General features: G+C 43.0%; 2 protein-coding genes across 3 annotated transcripts in view; both read left to right on the forward strand.

Moving 5' to 3' along the window:
- Positions 1-949: 949 nt before the first annotated feature.
- On the forward strand, positions 950-8799 carry dele1 (DAP3 binding cell death enhancer 1). 2 transcript variants are annotated; one of them, XM_083915119.1, is made up of 12 exons: positions 950-1104; positions 2559-2694; positions 3148-3250; positions 3614-3758; positions 3923-4177; positions 4302-4381; positions 4510-4597; positions 5320-5462; positions 5602-5760; positions 7183-7275; positions 7679-7838; positions 7981-8799. In XM_083915119.1, exons 1-12 carry the CDS (start codon positions 1074-1076, stop codon positions 8226-8228), a joined length of 1641 nt encoding a protein of 546 aa, XP_083771245.1. In that variant the 5' UTR covers positions 950-1073; the 3' UTR covers positions 8229-8799. The 2 variants fall into 2 exon arrangements, with proteins under 2 accessions (XP_083771245.1, XP_083771246.1); XM_083915120.1 differs by having other exon boundaries at positions 7984-8799.
- A 703-nt stretch (positions 8800-9502) lies between these two features.
- The window catches only part of apbb2a (amyloid beta (A4) precursor protein-binding, family B, member 2a), a 42479-nt gene continuing 28839 nt past the window's right edge, over positions 9503-23142 (forward strand). Inside the window, 9 exon segments of the mRNA XM_083915781.1 lie at positions 9503-9633; positions 12813-14104; positions 14971-15176; positions 17574-17714; positions 18193-18278; positions 18409-18469; positions 20958-21104; positions 21209-21228; positions 21230-21325. Coding sequence (XP_083771907.1) covers positions 12835-14104; positions 14971-15176; positions 17574-17714; positions 18193-18278; positions 18409-18469; positions 20958-21104; positions 21209-21228; positions 21230-21325 — 2027 coding nt within the window. The 5' untranslated portion in view covers positions 9503-9633; positions 12813-12834.

Genomic DNA, 23142 nt, shown 5'->3' on the forward strand with positions numbered 1-23142 from the left:
GCATTTATGTAAAATGAATAACCCATGTATGATATAATGTTACCTACAACCAATCAAAAATATAAATATAAACATGAAGTTATACATCATCACTGTGCAGGTTGTCAGTTTCAGAAAACAGTATTATATTGGCATTAGCCCACACTGGACTTAGCTCAGCGAGGTTTCATCTACACTGTGGAGACATCAGCACTCCTGTTGGTAAATTGGGTGTGAATACATTTGTAATTTATATGTATTATGTAATTGTACTATATATTTAGTGCTATATTTTATTTATATATATATGTGTGTGTGTGTGTGTGTGTGTGTGTGTGTGTGTGTGTGTGTGTGTGTGTGTGTGTGTGTGTGTGTGTGTGTGTGTGTGTGTGTGTGTGTGTAAAATATACATTGCTCTACTTTTTACTGTACCTTAGACCTTCCATTGTGTCCTGAATAAAGTTATTATTATTTTTTATCTTTTATTTATTTATTTATTTTCTCCTATTCCACAAATATATTCAGGATACGTATTAGTTTTTTGTTGGTTTGTTTTAATTAACCCACACAGCCCCCCCCCCCCCCCCCTCTTTCTTTTACAAACTTTCTTTTAAATTTTCAAATTTACAACAATAATGGCAGATTAACTTCACTAAAAGTGAACATGGGTGAGGAGAAAAAAAGACATGAAAGTAGGATAAACAAATGAAAATATAAGTAGAAAATGTACTTCATTTGACCTTCATTTAAATATCTAATAGATAGGGTGAGTTAAAATGTACAATTCTAAGTCACATTGTCCCTTTCTGTCACACCGGTCTGCGGTGACACTGTCGTCCCCCGTCACACCGCACGAGGACGCTGTGAACCACCTTCACGTGTTTTCTACTATTGCGTCACTCGGTGCACTTCCGGGTTGGTCCTCTTCCGACACATATCTCGTGACAGGTTTTATTTACCAGCAGCCAAAGTGCAGCAGTGAGGACCGGAGCAGCAGTCGTGCTTCATGGGGCCAGAAGAAGACCCCCACAGGACTCTAAACATGTCTTTTCGGGAGGCAACTCTTCAGTTAAAGCTGCTGTAAAAGACCAACCATGTGGAGAATTCAAGGTTTTGTCGGAAGAGGTGAGAGAAATGTCTTCTTCCTTACATAATGGCATGTTGTTTCGCCATTGCTTTTATTTAGAAACAACTGATTTCAATACATGAGTTAACTTTACTCTGTGGGTGTAACTGATACTGTCACCCGGTTTATTTTTGGTCCAGGTCAGTGAAGTGAGCTCCAGTCACTGACCTGACCTGGTTAGGGTCTGTCACAGCCGGTTTCTGGGTCTCTCTCTCTCTGTGTGTTATTTATGTATTTACATACATTACAGTGTCACGTGTCAGCGTTACCTGCACGAGACACCTGCAGCGCACATATGTGTGTTTTATTCGTAGAAATATGTCTTATGCATTTTATCTTCACCTAATTCCTATACCAATGTTCGGGTTTATGGGTTTCATCAACGTACCTTTTAGTTGGCATGCCATGGATTTACTGTCTTATATTAGTTTCTGATTTGCGTAAGTTGTAGTTGTGTTTTACTGATCTCTCTAAATGTCTGTGTGCACATATGTTTTGGGAAACCTATACTTAATTAATATCACAATGCAACCGACACATCTGTCATTGCTATACACTGACGCCATTTGTAAAGACATTTCTTTAAGTTATCCAATCAGGTCACATTATTTGGGTTGCTACCACCTCTGTGTTTATTAAATTAACTTATGCACAAGTGCATTGCTGCTAAATAGCAGCTCTGTATCCTACACAAATAGCCTATTTGTATGTTCTGGCTGCACAACCTCTTTAAAGTCACTCACATCCAGAGGCACCTATGACTATAACCACATACATACAAACTTACATATATATTTGATATTCTTATTCTTTTATTTCTCCTGTGTAGCTTTGGCACACTGAATGACAAAAAAGGTTTTCATATTCCTGTTTCGTATCTTAGTAATTGTAAGTTTATAGAACGGTTCCTTAAAAGGAGCTCATAATTTGGTACTAATTATAGGCAAAGGGAGACAGTGTTAACTTCCAGTTATGTAACTCCAGTTAATTCTAGTTTCTAATCTAAAGAGTGCTTTTGTTAGTGCACAGCAGGTCAGCTACACATGCAAAATGTGAAATTTGGCCACAGTCAAGCATGTAGTTCAACATAAATATAGAAAAACATTTCCAGTGATACAGGGGTAATGAATTAATACTTATTTATTAGGGCTTAAATGGAGCAGGTATTTCAAGAAAACTCCTTTGAAAATCAACAGCTTCTTATCAATTGCCACAGTAGTTAAACTGAAATAACTGTTTCAGGTCTTTAGTCTGTTTTTCTTTATACTTAGTATCATATTATATTTTCTTTCCAGGAAATCTCCTCAGAATTTACTAGGAAGTTACAGACAGTTACAGTTACAGATGCTTTGTATGTTTTGAGGAGGCTGAACCTCGAATCTCTCCCTGGAATTTGAACACTGGACATTAATGTCTAATATCTGCTGCCTTCGTCTTTTCAATCACTTGTCAGTTCTGCATCGATGCCATGGCAGCACCCCGCTGCGACTGCCCCAGAACCAGGGGCAGCCTCAGGTACTGGGGGATGTTGAGGTCATCAACAGCTCCTCCACCGTCCTCTCCACATCCCGACACACCTCTGACAGCAGGTACTTTCCACACCTCCATCCTTTCTTGTTTCATCGTCAAATTTGTCCAGGTCTGATGGGAAAAGAAGGAAACAGAAAAGCACGAGCAAAGAGTGTCTCACTTTCATCTCACAATTTCTTTGCCCTCAAACCACCGTCCATATTATCAGCTGTTTATAAGGAGACGTTGTGAGATAAGGTCAAACCTCAGCGACCACTCTCAACCCATTCTTGCCTTGTTCCTTTTCCTCCTTTTTGACCTCGTTCTCCACTCCAAGCTCTCACTTTCTCCCTTTCATCTGATTGCGTCATCCTGAGCGTCATCTGCTGTGAGCATTAACAGCTCTAGTCAAGGGCCCAGAAACAAAGCTATGTGCCTCAAACAGAGTATTTCTGTGATGCCTTAATACAATATACTGGAAATAGAAACAGACATGTTATTGTTTTTCTTTGTTTGTGCAAATTTTCCGTCAGCTCTCAGAAAGAGGAGGATGGAGAGAGGAGGAAGAAACAGAGGACGTTTCAGTTTGGCTATGCTGAGCTTCCGCGCTACACAGCCCTGGATGCTGTGGGATGGGTACGGGTATATTTATATTTACTAATATGTTCAGCATGACTCAGTTTATCAAAATTTGTTGTAAGAACGATGTCAGGAAGCTGCTCACTGAGGGTTTAAACAGTCGAGACTGATTGGACAAATAGTGCATGATGGCCTGATTTCCATGCAGGTTTTTTTCTGTGAAATAAGCAAAGAATCAAGAATCGCTGGAATTGATAAGTAGAATCAAATCAGAGTTGTTGAAATCTAACTCGTACCCAACCCTATTCATGACACATTGTTGGCCTTTTCCTGGTACACAGTATGTTTGTATCAGGAGTAGCAGTGCACATCTCATGTTCTTAGGAAAGCGATAACAGTGGAGCTGATGTTTGTCCACAGGGTGCTGCAGCAGTTCTGTTCATGCAGATCTGCAGGAAGATCCACTCCCAGTTCTCCTCAAGCACTGAGACGAGTCCGATCCCCGCAGCCCTGACAATACCCTCCACCCTGCGCAAGTGCAGCTACCGCATCCTGCTAGAGACCTGTGAGTCCCATTATTGTTGTTAACTAAACAACAGGCCTACTGATGGTTCACGTTTTCATATAAACTGATTAAATCCTTTGCCAAGAATAGTTTTACATAACAGACATTTAACCATCTCAATGGGAACCTGATTTTGTTTTGTTGCATCTGTCTGGGTTTTCCAGTGTCTAGACAGGACATCCTCCCCAAAGGAAGGACTGTGTTATGTCTGCAGGGCGTGTCACAGAGACACAACCCACATCAGTCCTCAGCAACGAGCGGCGGCGGCAGCAGCAGCGGCAGCAGTAGTAGTAGTAGTAGTAGTAGTACTACAGGTGATGCCAGTCTTTGCAGCAGCTGTGACCAGGGCCATCTGAGTGCTGACTGCTCCATCTCTGACCAGCAGAGGGCACTCCTGAACCACAATTCTCCTATACCTGGTTTGTTCTGTGCTCATTGGTAGTTGAAAGACCATTTAATCTATTACTGTTCTGAAACATTTTTTTGTTAACCTTGTATTTGTGGAAGCAGGACAATAATACATTTTTCTTGTCTGACACACAGAGGAATCACTTCTGGCAGCATCCTATCCTCTGCAGAATGATGCCAACCGAGACACGGAGACCAAAGATCCAAATGACAAGGTGGAATACTACCTCCTTTGAGTTTGCGTGAGGTTTATTTTAGAGAAAGCTGATTTTGTTTTCCTTTTTGACTCATTGAGTCATTTAATCTTGATTGGTGCTTTTTGTCCTCTTCTGTGTTTTCACAGTTGTCTGATGAGGAGAGGCTGGCAAGAGCAGCACTGAACCTCGGACATGTGGGAGAAACCAGTGTTCCTGTTATCCTCAACATTATTGGTAATGATTTATTGACACAGTTACACACCAAATACTTTATCTAGTTAATTGTCTGTTAAGTTTCTATGCATCAAAGAGTGAGTTAAAACATTGCTGATTGATCATGTGACCCACTAATGAAAACAATTCTACTTGCCTTTTTGCTGAATATTCCAATACCTGTGTCCGTGGCAACATTCCCTCGCTAAATGTGAATAAGCCGCCATGATAGTGACGCTGCTGACAGCAGTTGGTCTGCCGGCCAAGTTTGTCACTGCCGGTTACACTGTGTTCCCTTTAATCAGAAATCGGGAACTTCAAATGTCAGGCTTGTAGTAAGGGTAGAAGGGTAATAAGAACATGTGTGTGTGTGTGTGTGTGTGTGTGTGTGTGTGTGTGTGTGTGTGTGTGTATAGATTAAGAGGGTACCATATATGGGGCGGACTGGAAGAAGAGAGGTGAATGTGTGTCAAAGTTAAAAAAAGAGCAAAAAAAAAAAATGTGTCAACACACATGGTGATCGTGAAAAGATGGGGGGCTCTGAAAGAATAGGCTCCCCTGCAGTTACATCTCACCGCCCAAGAGGTCGCTAGAAACGATGTATCTCAAATCTCAGGGATTATGACTTTAATATTATGAATTTTACACCAACCATATATTTTTAGTCTTTCATTTTTATATTTTGTAAATGAGCAATATTTGTTCGTCCAGAGCCAATGTCTTCACCTCTCTGTTCATGGCAGGTCTAGAAAGTGCCAAGAGTGGGAACTACGAGGAAGCTTTTACATGTTTCTTAGCTGCAGCCCAGCAGGGTTACAGCAAGGCCCAGTTTAACACGGGCGTGTGCTATGAGAAAGGCAGAGGAGTCAGCAAGGACAGAGAGAAGGTGAGAACCCAGACGACATACTTTTTTTACATACATACATTTTTGTTTAATGCTTCACCATTTTGAAAATCACTGTGCTTACTCTTCTCCTATATGAGAAATGAGTCTTGACAGGATTCTGGTGTGTTTTCTTTTCAAGGCTCTATGTTACTACTGGCAGGCAGCAGTTGGGGGTCACAGACAGGCTCAGTACCGCTATGCAAAGCTGCTCTTGACCAGTAGAGAGCGCCAGAGTTTAGAGGAGCTGAACACGGCCATCAGCTTACTGGAGCAGGCTGCTGCAGCTGGATTCAACAAGGTATGAAATCATGAAAAAGAAGTTATTACTTACAATACATTTGCAACCCTAGTGCATTCCAGTACTGTTTAACAACTCTAAATATTACTATTATATTATTTATAATATTATAATATTATACTGTACTTTAACTAAAACAGGACACTTTTAGACACACAAGTAAAGAACAAGTGTAAATAATAAAAAACAAATGTTGGCGGAAATCCATTTAGCAGCTTCAGTTTCAGGGTCCTTGTATTATGTTGGCTCACAGTCCAATAATGGCTCTTTGTTAAATAAATGTCTATTAAGTCGATCTATTGCTGAACGAGGTAACACAATGCTGACTGAGCCCATGGCCCACTGATGAAAGTATTACAGTATAACAAACTGGATGTCTGTGGAGAAATTCCTGGGGGAAAAACACTGTATTAGGTTACTGCTAAAGCACAACAGCCATTTTTGTGCATTTTTTGACAGCAGATCAGATTGAAATATTGCAGTGAGTAATTGAACAGTCAGGAGCAGCCACAGTGAGCTGCTAGATGAAGAGCTGCAGGCGTCAGGCTGCACACCTTCAACCTCTCAGGCAGGTAACCAACTACAGCACTTTTTCATACCATGTTCAGGGTCAAATCAGATCATGGTTGTTCACAGAATGATGGAAAGAGGCCAATTATTGCCTGTCATCTTTTTTAAAACAGAAAAAGTTTTTTTTATTCTACCTGTATTACTACCTGTCTACATCTAGCTGTGTATAAACCACATTTGCTGTGGCAAAGCACCAAACTACTGCAGTAGCATGATTAGGGTCCCTATACATAAAAAGAAGCACCAACAATGTTTTTAGCGAAAGAGAGTTTATTAAAAAAAAGACTGTTTTACAAGTCTGTGCCTTATCAGTAGGTCCATGTTGACAGGTAGTCTATACGATTATAGAATGCATTCAAAAGGAGGGAACCCATTGATGATTTGTTCCACCAAAACACGTAATCTATGTGGCCTGTGGCAGTTTGGTGAAATATAAGTTAAGAATTTATGGCAAAAGATTTAGAAAAGCCCCAGACAGCAACTTTCTCTGCAGCTTCGAAATTTCACGCGATATCTCAGGGGGTAGGGACGTCTATTGCTGGAAGGGGCTTCGGGTAGCATTAGGGCACTCTAGGTCAGTGGGTCGCATTAGTGTCCAAGCATTACCAAACGCAAGACTGAACACTCACACATAGGAACCAAAATGGCTGAGTCTACAGATTTAAATCAGACCGGTAATCGACTTATTTGATATAATTTCATGCCGAAAAAGACCATGGGCTCCATTTTTTGCTGGACTTACACTTTAATAAATGAGTTTCTTATTGTTATTCATCATGCTGGGTTACTGTGTACGTGTGTATCACTTGATGCTGGTGTATCCTCAACTCTCCTGTTTCTCTCCCTCTTCAGGCTCAGGTCTGCCTGGCCTCGGTCTACTCTCAGGAGCCGGTGAGAGATGGTAGCAGGTCTGTGCAGTACCTAAAGATGGCAGCAGAGAGCGGAGTGAGTGCCCTTCTAGATGCTTCCAGGGTTTTTATCTATGGCTTTATCATCTCAGTCATTCTGTGTTAGGAAACAGAGTATCTCTACCTTCTTCTCCTTTTTGATATGCACAGCTTATTTGAACATCCCTACTTACTCTTTCTGCTGCAGTTGTTTTAAAGAAATATGATCAATTACTGTTGCTATAAATTACTTGCTGAATGTCTCAGCGTTGAGTCACACATCTCCCTTCTTCTTCATATACTACCACATCTACTTTAGTTCCTGGTATCAGTTTATAACGTGTAATAAGTTTCCTGCCTCTCTCTGCACAAATTCCAACACATCAAGTTCTTGATATAGAAGATTATTCTAGAAGTTTAAAAATGAAGAATCCCATGTTTACTGTTGTTCATGTGTGCAGGACGACACCGCCCTTCTATTCTTGGGTCAGTGTTTTGAGAGCGGATTTGGGGTGCAGCAGAATCTGAGGACAGCAGCTGAATACTACAAACGAGCCGCTGAAGCAGGAAACAAGCAGGCTAAGGTCTTACTTACGCCTCCTAATGAAACATTCAGTAAGGGTAAGCGCGCATGGAAAATTTCACATTTGTATTAGTCATTGCATTTTGTGCATTCTTTTAGTGATGACAAGCATGTGACAGGCTTTTAATGAGCCAAGACAGAAGTGGTAATATCTCTCTTCTCTCTCCCTCTTTTCTTCAGCAGAAGTGTTGCGCTCCATCTGTTCAGCTCCATGTTTCTCTGCGGTCGACCGCCGTCTCCGTCAACCCCTCTCTTCTCTGGCCAGCCGTGTCCCTCCCTTTACCAGGCACCCGGTCACCCTTCCCCTTCTGCCTCACTCCTTGAGCACCGGGAGCCTGTGCGTGTCGCCGGCGCTGTCCTCCACACCTCTTCACCTCCACCCCCAAACTGAGGGAGGAGCTTGCCAGTGGACTGTAGGGATAGGATAGTTATCCTGAGCCAGCACAGGGCAAACTGAAGAATGTATTTCATAGCGTGAATGTATTTTCACCAGAGGAGAGAGGTCAAAGTATGTCAGGTGTGTACCTATTGTTAAGTCTGGTTAGAGTGAATAGATTTTATACTCGGTCAAATATGGCCTGTAGACATTGTTATGTGTTTTTATGTAACTGTGAAAGAATTGTTGGATACAATATTATGTGTAGAATGACATGGTAGCTTTTTTATTATTATTTGTATAAAGTACTGTGTTGTCTATGATATAAGTTCTCCTTTAAATAAGAAAAAGTTATCTACGTGCCTTTGGGAGTTGAGAAAAAGGTGGTGACTGGTTTCTCTCTGTGTTAATGTGGGATTAATCTCTTAAAACATAGGCTTGTTACATTTGTGTCTGTAAACTGTATCGCTGGGTCACCTCTGGAACTGACAAAGTGCTTTGCATTAGTGTCATATTTTACTCTTGAATAATAGCGTTAACGTAAAAACGATTTAAGAGGAGAAACGCTTTGTGATAGTTCAACCTGTTAACTAAACATGCCAAAGTGAATTATGATGCACTGTGTGGGAGGAGGATGTTGTACTGTTATAGGCACATGCTAAGTAAAATTATTTTTAAAATAATCCTAAAAAGCAGTTTTATGTCTTCTTACTTTAATTACAAAGTTAAACTCCACTGATAAGCAAAAACAAAAGGAGCAGAGAGTATTATGTCTGTACTGACAGTGACTTTAATTTAATTTAGCAGTAGTGCCTCACGCCAGATGTCAGCTGGGATCGGCTCCAGCCCCCCGCGACCCCGACAGGGACAAGCGGTTGAAGAAGATGAATGAATGAGTATTGTCTGGTCATCTGTGTGGAAATAACTTTACAAATGGTAACATTATTAGTTTTAGGAGCACGTGGAGTCAATCCCCATACAACATTTATCTTAAGAGAACTAAAACTGTTTCAGGGGCAGATGAGATCATCGGTGTAGCCCTTTAGCAACCATTCATATTTCTCCAGGCTCCTGTGTGACGTAGGACTCCGATGATGTGTGATTTCATTACCTGAGATGCAAAATAACACCGGTCGATTTGATATGGTTGCGTCTCCTCCGAGCGTCCTGCGTCCGCGGCAGTGATTGGCCCGGGCTGGGTGAGCTCCACAGCGCCGCGCCGCTCCGGATCCTCTGGTGCAGAGAGAAAGCGCAGCTTGGCCGCCAGCGAGCACCGAGCAGGGCTGGGAGGGCAGATGATGTGATGTGATCCAACACGGGCGGCCGGCTGCAGCTACGGGCGGACTGGCACTTAGAAAAGCGGCTGTCAACCTCGGCCCTGCTCACTACCGCGTGTGAGTGTGCGCGTGTGTCGTCGTGGGAGCGGAGGCGCAGAAGCCCGGAGGCTGACCGAAGCGGTGAGTGGATGTAAATAGATGCTCTTGATGGGATGCGCTCCCCTCCCAGTGCGGTGGCGGTGGGGATTGGGCTGGATGCTAAAGATTTACTGCGGCTGTTCACGTATCGACAGCTTTGCTTCCGCAATAATGGCATCTCCATCTGTGCATCCTCGGTGTTATGGTGGATTTAAAGATGATCTATCGCTGTCTCTGATGCATCACTGAGGGAGTTTATCAAGGTGGCAGCAAGAAACCGGGGAGCTCGAATACTCCACCCATGACATCATCGACTTTTTCAAGTTCATTTTCTCCACCAGCTCGTGCTTTCATCTGTTGCATTTCATTTTCTGGAGCAGTGGGTGCTGATCAGAGTTGAGGAAAGGAGGCCTGGCGTTACAGGGAGTGAGTTGATAAAGGACGTTTTCCTCTGAAAGGCCAGGATCTGTGTCGATATTCAGATACTATCTTACCATGAATCTGCAAAGAATATTATTGATGTGAAGTTATTATTATTATTATTATTATTATTATTATTATTATTATTATTATTATTTTAGGCTGACCTTCAGATGGAAACACTCGTCTGTAAATCTGTTCAAGAAAGAGAGGTAACATTGTATTTGGTCTGTGAGCAACTTTCATTATTATTATGTAAGTAAATCTATAGGAGAGGACGTGACTTCTGTGCTACATGCATGTTTTCTTTCATATATTACTTTACATTTACTGAAATGAAAGCAACATCAGAGCGACAGAACAAAAATGTTACTGTAATGATACATGTTAGTTACATTAGTAGACAGACTGCTGTTGTCCCGTGACCAGCTGCTAAAATCTTGTGCATCTCATGAATGACCGCTGCTGTTTGAGAGCACAACAGATTTATTGAGGACAACAGTTTAACTACCTCTGTGTGTTTGACTGTGCCCCCACTGTCCTGCAGAGTGCTGTGTCATTCTCCTCACTTCCTCCCTCTCTAATAGCCACCCGCTCTCCTCCCCCACACATCCTCTCTTCACCCCACTTTGTTTAACTAATGGAGATCTGGCTGCATTGTCAAGGAGGGGAGAACAGGGAGTCGAGATGCTGTTTGCTTATTTCTCCTTGTCTGTTTTGGGAGTTGTGTCAGGATGAGTAATTTGTCTTCTTCGTCATGCAACATATTTGCTGTGATTTTCAGCTTCAGTGGCTCAAGGCACAATTTGTAGCTGTCTGGTGGAAAGTCTCCGGCTTTATCAGGATTTTAGCTTGGTATGAATGCATTTTTAAATATATTTTGAAAGGTTTTTACAAGCCAAGACAATACAAGACAATATAATGTATTAGTTAAAGGGGTGAATTGTGAGTAACAAGCTGTTTATGTAACAAAAGCATTGCTGATTGAGAATAGCTGGTATTGTTATGAGACCACACGGCTGGATGCAGGTAGTTTGTACCTGTTGACGCTGTGTTGGTGTCTGATCGCAGGCCTGGAGTGTGAGAGCAGATTCAGCACAAACAGGTTGTTGTGGTTGTCTGGCTCAGTGACAGGCGGGCGACGCGACAACCAGCCAGGGAGAGGTGAGCAGATACGGGCCCTGCATGAACAAAGTGCACTGCCCAGGGATTCTGCTCTCTCCAAAATCCTACCTCTGTCCTTTCCCAAGAACTTGTCGTGCTTTAAAATCTGCTGCGTTTGTATTTTCCACGTTTCTGAGAAAAGGCACTGATGATGACTGCAGCATTGTTTAAGGTGTGTGTGTGTGTGTGTGTGTGTGTGTGTGTGTGTGTGTGTGTGTGTGTGTGTGTGTGTGTGTGTGTGTGTGTGTGTGTGTGTGTGTGTGTGTGTGTGTGTGTGTGTGTGTGTGTGTGTGTGTGTGTGTGTGTGTGTGTGTGTGTGTGAGTGTGTGAGTGTGTGAGTGTGTGAGTGTGTGTGTGTGTGTGTGTGTGTGTACTCACACTATGCGCATACACATACATGTGTGTGTATGTATGATTGGGTGACAGGATGTTTACACATTATGCTCATGTGCCTGGGCATGTTTTCTACCTGTGCCTGTGTTCAGTTGTTTACCAGCTTCCCACAGGGGTTGTAACCAAATTAGATCATTCAAAATCAGAAGACAGTGATGCAACCTATACATGTGCTCTGTCTTGAGATCAAAATGATTCTCTGCTGCTGTTTTTGTTGCTCTCCATCTGTCTGTATTCAGCATCACAGGGCCGATCCACCCAGAGATAAAAAAGAGACACGGCTGTAGCTAGTTAGCAGGAGCTGGCTGCCACTTCTCCTCCCCACAGACTGGCTGATTGCTCAGCCCCGGCTTTCAGTGTCAGTCCTGGATGAATACATTGAGGGTCTGACTCACTCCTAGTATCATGCAAATGCACTCCAGCTTCATGTCTTTTGATGCAATGTTTCTTAAAATTTCGACATTGACACCTCATGTGTGAAAGGGGCACTAGGCTGGAAAATATTCTGCCCCGTAGTGTATGGATAAAAGCCTCCGGGACTACTGAGCTGCGGCCAGAGAGAGAGCAAAGAGCATGATGTTATTATCGGCTTTGTGTTGAATTGTAACGTCAGATTAATGAAAATGATTGCACTGAACGTCTCAACTTGATGATGTCAACCGTATGACATGATGTCAGAGACACACATAGTAAAAAATAAAACAGAGATTACTTGAGCCAGAAATTATTCAAAAACAAAAATAACATTATATTGTATTATTTGTATTTAACTACAAGATATAAGCACAGATACAGAAGAAACAAAGCTGTTTTTGACCAACCATTTGTCGGCCATTAAGATACGATAGCTTAAAAGAAGCTACCACAGGAAGGAGGAGTGTTATTTTAATCTGACTCTTAAGGAACACTTGCTTTTCCATCTTTGTGTCTTCAAAAAACTTGTGAAACAAAATCTAGCTTGATGTTTTATGTTTATGTAGAAAAAAAGAATATTGACACATGTTATTTATTTACAATCTTTAATATCAACATTGGTATCAGCTGGGCTGTATTTTGTAGCACACCAGGTTATAAATAATAATAATAATAATTAATTTTATTTATATGCTTTTCAGTGACCCAAAGATGCTTACAATGACATGAAAACAAAAACAAGAAAGGGGTAATGACAGTCAGGGCGGGACAAGCTATACAAGTTATATACTGTTACATGACTCCTGACAGTTTGTCTCTTCTCTCCTCAGCTCAGTGTATTTCTAGTCAGCCATGATGTCAGTACAAACTCCTCCACTCTCACGCTCTGGCTCCTCCCCCTCTAACGTGGGTATGGCCAATCGCAGTGGCTCCTCCGCCACCCCTCCCACCTCCCTCAGCCTTCGCTCCTCATACAACCAGTTACTTGGGCGAGATGTCATCAAGGAGTCCATGGAAACCGGAAGTTCGGCCACATTGCCAAAGAGCCGTCAGAGGTACGCGATGACCAGTGTGCGGAGCGCCATGGGGATAAGCGACAACTTGGCTTTGTCCACTAAAAACCAACCTGTAACCAGAGGGAGGGGTCTCCCCACCAAATCCTCCTCCAGTTCTGCCCTCTACTCCTCGTCATCTTCTTCGATGTTCAATACAACCAACCCCAAACTGGCCAAGAACGGGGCCAACATGCAGAGACGAGCTGAGAGCCAGCAGCTGGAGCTGAGCAGGGCCAATACAGAGGGCAAAATTCACAACGATCTCATCAATAACCCCAGTTCTGACTGGCTAGAATTAGGAAAAGACAACTCACAGCTGCCTCCGTTCCGTAGAAGAACCAAGAGCTTCTTGGAGTACCATGGGAAGGGCTGGGATCTTGACCTCAGTTGGGGAAACAAAGAGGACAAGGAGGAGAAGAAGCAGCAGCCGTCCCCAGAGAAGGAGCAGGCCAGCCCTGCCAAGGAGAGAGAGAGCCAGAAGGAGGAGAAGCCCAGCAGCAAGCAGACCTGCCAGGAACAAAAGGAAGAGGTGGAGCCAGTGGTGGAGGAGGAAGAGGAGGAAGAGGAAGATGAAGATGACCCCACACCTACACCAAGGCAGCCCCTGCTACCTGTTGTAGTGGAAGCCCCACTTTCCCCCACCTCCTCCTCTTCCACGAACAGCCCAGAGTGGGTCCCAGACGTAAAAAACCCACTCCAGAATCAGGCTCCAGCCCAGGTCAGAGATGTTCTCTGTGCCCAGGTTCAGGCTAGTCCACGCAGTCCTGCAAAGCCCCCACGGAGCTCCCAGCCTCGGGTGATCAAGGTTGAGTTACACCCCAACAATGAGAACCAGTTCCTGCAACAGTACCCGCCTTCTTCCCCCAAACAGGCCCGGGCGGCAGAGAGGAACACCCCGACCAGGAACCGGGCGCCCCCTTCTATGCCAGATCCTGGAACAGAGATTGGGCTCCCTAAAGTGGGATTAAGAATGGATCTGACTCCTGAAACACCATCAGAGGATGAAGACTCCAGCTGGACCACCCTGTCCCAGGAGACACCCTCTCCTCAGACTCCAAAAGAGACAGGTTTGATATGTGTGCTTTTCATCTGATCTGTCTTTTTTTATCTGTCAGCCTATAATCATGCCTCTATTACACCCTCCTTCCCTTCCCTTTCTTTCTCTTGCCCTATAACCTACTACAGACTGTCTGGAAATCTACCAAAAGCCTCTTCTTAAGCAAGCAAGTCAGTCCAGCAATAAAGCTGGAGCCTTTAAGGCCCCTGTGAGCCACCTTATGGTGCAGAGAGCGATTACGGATGTTCAGAAGCATAGGATAATGCAGATAGCAGAGTGTGAAAAAGGAGGAAGAAAGGAAAGAGAAAGAGCAGAGCTGGGTTTAATAAGCAATGATTGTCAAGGATGGATGATAAAGGCAGTAGTTCAAGAATATGAGGGTATGGAGGGAAATATAAGAAGGCAAACAGGGAAAAAACAGCAGAGAGAGGAAGGGATAGATGCTGTAGCCCACTGGGTCCGACTACAGGGGATGAGCCCCGGAGTTGCCATGACAACAGAAACTAAGTAGGGACAGGCTGACCATCACTGAAATTTACCCTCTCCATCCCTGTTTTTTTGCGGAGAGTATGTGTGTGTGTGTGTGTGTGTGTGTGTGTGTGTGTGTGTGTGTGTGTGTGTGTGTGTGTGTGTGTGTGTGTGTGTGTGTGTGTGTGTGTGTGTGTGTGTGTGTGTGTGTGTGTGTGTGTGTGTGTGTGTGTGTGTGTGTGTGTGTGTGTGTGTGTGTGTGTGTGTGTGTGTGTGTGTGTGCGTGCGTGCGTGCGTGCGTGCGTGCGTGCGTGCGTGCGTGCGTGCGTGCGTGCGTGCGTGCGAGCATTCATGTGTTTGTTAAATACATTCATACCATATGTGTTTGTGTATCGCTGTCATCACCAGATGTATGGAGTGAGGGGGACCTGCCCCCAGGCTGGCGGGAGATCTCAGACTCATCAGAGATCTATTTCTGGCACATCCCCACTGGCACCACACAGTACCACAGACCTGTTGTCTCCAGCAGCCAACACATCTCTCCCAAAAATGAGCCAGGCACGGAGCACGACCCACAACAGGAAACACAGGACTCCGTCAAGCCCCCCAATGAGGTGAGAGGACCCAAAGACCTAACACACATCAAACCTCACCTAAAACATATATTTGTTTAACTTTACATGAGCAAAGCTACATATTCAGGTTCATCCAGTGTCTGTTTTTGAAGATCTAGTGGGTTTTTTTCATTAAAGCTGAAGATTGTTCTATGTCAACATACTCACTCTTCAGAGAGAATACATAACAATGTATAATGCTAAACATTGCTATAAATCATAGTAGTAGCCTACTATATGTTTAAAGGTGGAAAAAAAACCTGCACATCCACACACACACCATTCTGTTAATGCTGAGGCCACGTTTTGGTAAATTAAGGAAAAATGATGCTATCCTGTCTCTTTCACTTATTGAAACCCACAATAATAAATACATAAATCTTAAAAATAGAAGAAAAATCTTGAAAATAGAAGTTGGTCATAACAATCTATCTCAAGGTCCACTAACTAAGTTTTTTGTTTAGATTTAACCACATCTCACAGTCTCAGTGAGCCATCTTCATCGTAGCTTAGCAAACTGCATCTACTGATGAAGCGTGAGATGTAAATAGAAACAGAATGTGAAGAATGACAAAACATTGAGTCGTATTTAATGGAAAATAGAACCGGCATATCAAATGTTGAAACTGAGAAATTTTATTGTATTTGGAAAATGATATGCCCATATACATTTGGTGCCAGCAACACATTTCAAAAGAAGCTGGGACAGTGAGAAGAAAGCACCTGCTGGAAAATCTCTAACCTCGCGAGACCATCCTGATCTCCCCAACAAAGGTGGTGATATGAAAGATGATTTATCCAATCAGCAACCAGTATTTCCGCCCCTTTCCAAAAGATCTCCAACCAAGAGTTCGCAGATGGATATGCCATGCAAATGCGAATTATGCGAATCAATCCATCTGGCGGAGTGAGGTTAGAAATTCTCCCCATTAATGAGGTTAACTGGCAACACGTTAGTAACATGATTGGGTATAAAAAGAGCATCAGAGAGGCTGAGTCTTTCTGAGGTAAAGATGTGGAGGGTTTCATCACCGTGAAAGGCTGTGCTGGCAAACAGTGCAATGATTTAAGAATAATGTTTCTCAACGCAAAATCACAAAGAATTTGGTTATTTTAATCGTCTACAGTTCCTAATCTTGTTAAAAGATTTAGAGAATCTGAAGAAATCTCTGTGTGGAAAGGAAAGGCTGTAAACTAATATTGATAGTATTAATAATAGTGATATTCGGGCCCTCAGACATCACTGCATTAAAAACAGACATGATTCTTTCGGGGACATCACTGCACAAGCTCAGGAACACTTCCTTAAAACATTGTCTGTGAACAGTTCATCAATGCATCCACAAATGACAGTCGAAACGTTACCACGCAAAGAGGAAACCATCCTGCTGCACACAGTTCAAAAGCCAGCATCCATGATGGTATGGTGTGTGTAAGTGCACATGGCATGGATAACCTGCACATTTGTGAAGGCACCATTAATACTGAACGATATATACAGGTTTTGGAGCAACATATGCTGCCAAGTAGACAAGATCTTTTTCAGGGATGTCCTTGCTAATGTCAGCAAGACAATGACAAACCACATTCTGTACATATTCCTGCCTGGCTCCGTAGTAAAAGAGTTCAGGTGCTAAACTGGCCCTTCTGAAGTCATGACTTGTCAACAATTGAAAATGTTGGCACATTACGAAACGTAAAATACGACAACGGAGACCCTGAACTTTTAAGCAGCTGAAATCCTGTCAACCAAGAATAGGAAAACATTACACTTTCAAAATTACAGCAATTGGTCCCCTCAGTTCCCAAATGCTCACAGAATGTCTGGCATCAAATTCTAAATGAGGATGTAATGTTTAAAAACGATTACATTTTTTGTTTCAACATTTGAAATGTGGTGGTTAGCACTGCCGCCTCCCAGCGAGAAGGTTTCAGGTTCGCGTCCCGGCTGGGGCCTTTCTGTGTGGAGTTTGCATGTTCTCTCTGTGTCTGCGTGGGTTTTCTCTGGGTTTTCCGGTTTCCTCCAAGAAGACATGCATGTGTTAGGTTAATTGATGACTCTAAATTGTCCATAGGTGTGAATGGTTGTCTGTCTCTGTTCGTCTCTATGTGCGCTGTGATAGACTGGCGTCCTGTTCAGGGTGTACCCCGCCTCTCGCCCAATGTCAGAGGCGGTTGAAAATGAATGAATGACTGAACATTTGAAATGTTGTCTTTATGATTTTTTCAGTTACATATGAAGTTTTCAATGATTTACAAATCATCATCATTGTATATTAATTTATATTTTAAACAGCGTCCCAACATTTTTACGATATTGGGAAGCTGGTGTCGATGTGCCTACCATCCTCTGTCTGTCTCTGTCTCTCTATTTACCTCTCTCTCTCTCTCCCACAGCGCCCCAGCAGTCTGATATCTGACAGCTCTGTGGAGCCGGTCCCCTCGCCCTCTGGCTCCTCCCCCTCCTCCTCCTCCTCCACCCCTTATGATGATGTCACCTCTTCTGGACCAAATCTCAACACCACCTGCACAGCCAACGTGAGTCACCGAGTCACATTTGCCTGGGTGTTGTTCACTTATAGAAATCGTCTTTCTCACAATACATTTTTGCGATATTTATTAATGGTTTTATTGTATAATTGATTAATTTAGGTCTTGCGCAGGGTTGGTAACATTTAGCTTTTTCTATTGGCTTTGGTTCATCTCAGTAACACTTTTCATATTAGTCTGCATTGTCATTGCTTGATGGTGTAATCGATATATCTCTGCTCTCACTGCTGCATTTATTAGACTGAAATGAGCACACAGTCATCTCAGTCCAGGCCGGTCTGAGGTGCATATTCAACAAAGATGAATATCTCTCATATTAAGTCAAAATGGGTATTATAAATGAGATCAAATAAGTTGGTAAAATCAATATTAGAATCTGCCTGTTTTGTATATTATGTCTTCCCTGACCAGTGTCTACCACTTATATTAATCTCTCTCCCTTGAATGTCTGTCTGTTTTGCTCAAGGAGCTGAAGGACTATCCAGTCTATCCAGATCCCAGTCTGAAGGCGTTTGAAGGAGCTACCCTCCGCTATGCTTCACTTAAACTCAAGTAATAAATGCAGACATACTCAACTGTTAAGAAATATGTATAATTTATAGATGTTTCTATTTTCATGTACTAGTAAGGGAGAAATATGTCTTTACTGCAACTATCTGTTATGTCTGCTGTTTGCCTGCAGCGCTCCAGCCCAGCTAGAGACAGTAGACCTCAACAATACCTTCTCAGACCGAGAGGCAATGGTAAGATCAGAACAACATACTTAATTTCCTACTTCCGCTCAGATCACTCCGCCTTCATTTTGATCTGAGCAACAAAGCTGTAACTGTGACAGTGTCACTACAGTGACAAAATGTGTCCATAGACAGACAAAAAATATTCACTACCTGCTACAGTTGGTGTCTTCAGGACCCTATTTTGCCATGATGACACGAACATACACAAGCCCCTTTCACACATGCACTGCAAACCTGAAATGATCCAGACATTATCCAGCTGAGCTTGATGTGAGAATGTCAAAGTCTGATTCAGCCAGACATCAAACAGAGTTGACCCTGCCAGCAGCTCATTCTCTGGTGTATTCTCTGAGATTGAATGGACGTGTTGATGATGTGCAAAGGTCAATAAACCTCTGACGGTGAAGATGAAGGGTGATTTACACAAATCTTACTGGAAAGACGAGGAAATTTGGGGACTTTGGTGTGGTAAGGACCAGCACCGAAATCATCAGACAATTTAAAGGAATGGCAAGAGACCCGGTAATTTATGACCTAAATGAGATCTGGCTCTGTTGGCGCACCGTAATCCGCATCATGTCCTACCACCTGCACGTTCTACCCAGCTCTCCTAATCTAAATTAAATTGAGTATTTCCAGTTAATGAGAACGCATCTGATACAGAATGTGTGCTGCCTGCATGTGTGAAAGAGCAACTCCGGACCTGATTCTCCTGACGTTGTCCGGGGTTCAAATGTGAAAACACAGCCTCACAAGAGGAAAACAATACCAGCATCGCTGTCACGTCTGGTAACTATTAGTACTCAGTAACCCAGTATGCCAAGTTGTATAGATGGCAGTTTGATGAACACATATTATTCTGTTATTAAGTCAGTCCGACTTGTTGAAGAAATGATCTGTCTTTCAGAAAATCATATATTTGTTAATGAAGGGAAGCCACCTGGCTTTGTTTGCAATGATGTCATCAAGCTGCTCACTGGCATCCTGTCCTCTCTCTCTCTCTCTCTGTTTGTTGCAGTGCCACTCAATGGTGACTTGGTGAACTTTTTTTGCTGGACGAATAGCATACAGAAACCTATTTTAAGCATGAACAAATGTCACCATTATTGCAAAAGATAATATTGAATGATATATTAAAAAGTTAAATGTTGCATGCTCACTTCTTGCAATTTAAAGGCAAATGTTACATCATGTTATAGATTCCAAAACCAAAAGTACCATATTCTTGTTTCGTCAGCATTTGTTCTTTTTCCAATACTTAACATGCTTTGCTATTTAAAAATTCAAGTGAAAGAAAAGGTTGACATGGTCTGATATCTAAGAGGAACTCTGAAACATAGGGAAGAAGTGTGGATTCAGATATGATCTCAGGATGTGTGTTTAATGAAGAAGAAAAAATGAGAATAACATGGTCATAGGAAGAGAGGTGGTAGAGAGACAGAAAAATAAATAGTTAAAGGAAGAGATGAGGGAGGATGGCAATAGCTGCTGGCTGGCCAGAGGCAGTCCATAAGCACCGGCACACACACACACACACACACACACACACACACACACACACACACACACACACACACACACACACACACACACACACACATTCTTTCATATTTTATGCATTGTCTTCCCCAATCAAACCTTTCTCAGTTATTGCTCTGATGGCTGGCTTGTGATGGTAAAGTAGCTGTTGCTGCACATTGTACTGTACCTCTGTAAGCAAAATTAAACTTGAAGAGGAGCTTTGTGTGAGTTACTGCGCCTGTATGTCAGTATGCAAGGATGACTGGGCTCTAATAGTTCAACCTGGACCTTATTTCTCTACATTTAGTCGTGGTTTCTTTGAGTGATGGTTACTGAGATTTGGGACAGTGGTGACATTGTTGTAAAGATGTCAAGTCTTGAACAAACCCACAGATAAGCTATCTTCTTTGGAAAACAATAATCAAAGGAGACAGGAAAATTATTACCTAAGCTGCTTGTTTGCAGAGTGGTTCAACTTTGACCAACCTTACTTTCCGTTAATTGTGCACACACAGTTTTCCTGAGCAATGAAAGATTATGCCAGCAGTTTGAGTAACTTCCAACAAAGTGTTTTATTCATTATGAAGTTTATTATTTATTACAGTGGTTACCATAGTGGTTTTAGATAATCTGGCTAAAGATTTATACCTGTCTAATCGTCTGACCAGAATTGTTTTGGCAATGTTGTCCTGTTGTCTTTAGTGTTATCATAACTAACAAAATAATACAACTAAAATAAGGCCTGTGTGGAACTTAAAACTGCATCATCCAAGTGTTTGTGTGTGTGTGTGTGTGTGTGTGTGTGTGTGTGTGTGTGTGTGTGTGTGTGTGTGTGTGTGTGTGTGTGTGTGTGTGTGTGTGTGTGTGTGTGTGTGTGTGTGTGTGTGTGTGTGTGTGTGTGTGTGTGTGTGTGTGTGTGTGTGTGTGTGTGTGTGTGTGTGTGTGTGTGTGTGTGTGTGTGTATTTCATCCAGTCATTTCCAGTGCGATCTCTGGGCTGGGTGGAGATGGCAGAACAGGACCTGTGCGAGGGGAGGAGCAGTGTGGCCGTCCACCACTGTATCAGACAGCTGTCCTACTGTAGGAGGGACATACGAGACTCCGCCGGGGTCTGGGGAGAGGTCAGTCAGTCAGCAGAGACAGACAGTCACACGCAATACACAATGTTTATACCTTTTTGGCTAGGGCTATGAACCACAGTGCATCCTTGTTTGTGGTCTTACAGGGTAAAGGGATGCTGCTGGCGCATGTTGACCCTGGTTGACCCAGATGATCGCAGCCTGCTCCACTCTCAGCCAATCAGTAGCATCCGTGTCTGGGGCGTTGGCCGAGACCATGACAGGTAGGTGGACGTCACAAATATCTTTCTCCTTTTGTCGCTGCAGTATGGACGTTCTTTGATCCCACTGTTTAAGCAATTGTGTCAAATCTCCTCTTGAACTTGAACTGCTGACGTGCACACAAAGAAGAACACAAACACATAAATCACGCTTCAGACGTGCACATGAGTGTGTGTAAAATGCATGTGTTAGAAGCCCAGGAGCTCAGGAGTTTTAACAAATCGTCAGAGAATTGAAATCAGCCTCCATTCCGTTGAGGACCTATGGTACTTTCAGTCATTTGGGAATATCCCATGGTCTTTACCTTTAACTATTGAGCTGACAGTGTGCTGAGGTTAGCACAGTTGCTAATGGGGGGGACAAGCTAAGCCCTCATTGATATGGGCCCCTCAGGGTCTCCATTAGCCCAGAGCAACCACTTCAAACACTCACACGAAGCATTTACACATCTGGAAACATTAGTGCTGATGTAATATACTGTACTGTATGTATGAGGCATGTTTGCGTATGTGCATAATAAGCTTAACATACACACACAAAGTCCTGATGGCAGTATGGAAGTCAAGTACTAAATTTTAAGAGCAAAGAGACTTTGGGAGATTCACTTTGGAGATGTGTCCCACACACTGTCTGGTCCTGACATGTGTAATCAGCTGTTATGGGATTGAGTGAGAATGGAGTTTAAAATAGTGTCTGCTTGATGTCACGTTACCCGCCCATACCATTTCTCTCTTCCTGCGTCTGTGTCTTTCTACATACATCTCTCTTTTCGCTCTTACTCCTCATCTAATGAGTCGCCATAGTTTCTTTTCCCCCACACAGAGATGTACCCGTCCGCTCCTTTTCTCTCCTTCACTCATCAGCAACACTGCCACTGCATTAGCTGTGCGTGTGCGTGTGCGTGTGCGTGTTTGTGTGTGTGTGTGTATGTGTGCGTGTGTGTGTGTGTGTGTGTGTGTGTGTGTGTGTGTGTGTGTGTGTGTGTGTGTGTGTGTGTGTGTGTGTGTGTGTGTGTGTGTGTGTGTGTGTGTGTGTGTGTGTGTGTGTGTGTGTGTGTGTGTGTGTGTGTGTGTGTGTGTGTGTGCGTGCGTGCGTGCGTGCGTGCGTGCGTGCGTGCGTGCGTGCGTGCGTGCGTGCGTGCGTGCGTGCGTGCGTGCGTGCGTGCGTGTGTGATATAAAGACAGGAGAATGAAAGGGAGTCCCTCCACCCTCGTTGGTCTCAGAGGATTGAGAAACTTACAGTGGCTGTCTCTCTCAGCGGTAATGGATAAAGCGTGTAGTGGAGGGAAGAAGGGAGGTTCGGCTCAGGCTAGCTCTCCATCTTATCCTTCTTTCTCTCACTCCTTCTCTCTCTTCTCTCTGTCACACACACACACACACACACACACACACACACACACACACACACACACACACACACACACACACACACAAAGAGCTTTACAGCTTCCACTGGGTCCATCCCCCCCTTCTACCAGCACTTTAAAATCTGCAGTCTGCACCCTCCTGTTCGTGATTTTTGATGTATTATAATTCCACCCTGTTTGGGAATGGGTGTGATTTAACAAGATATTGAATGCTTTGAAACCACAATGCACTTACCATATATGCAGCAAATTGTTTTTATAGTATCCTACATCTATACTGCCCTACAAAGTAAAGCTACGCAAACATTTAAGGTAAAAAATGTCTTTAAAGTTTGTTTATTGTCCTAATAAATGAATATTTGGCACACTGATGATGGATTATGGTTTACTGGTTTGCCATTTAATATTTTTTATCCAAATCAATCATAATATCCATACTTTCAGGCCCAAAA

The sequence above is a fragment of the Echiichthys vipera genome (genome assembly GCF_963691815.1).
Source record: "Echiichthys vipera genome assembly, chromosome: 6".
NCBI classification, from domain to species: domain Eukaryota; kingdom Metazoa; phylum Chordata; class Actinopteri; order Perciformes; family Trachinidae; genus Echiichthys; species Echiichthys vipera.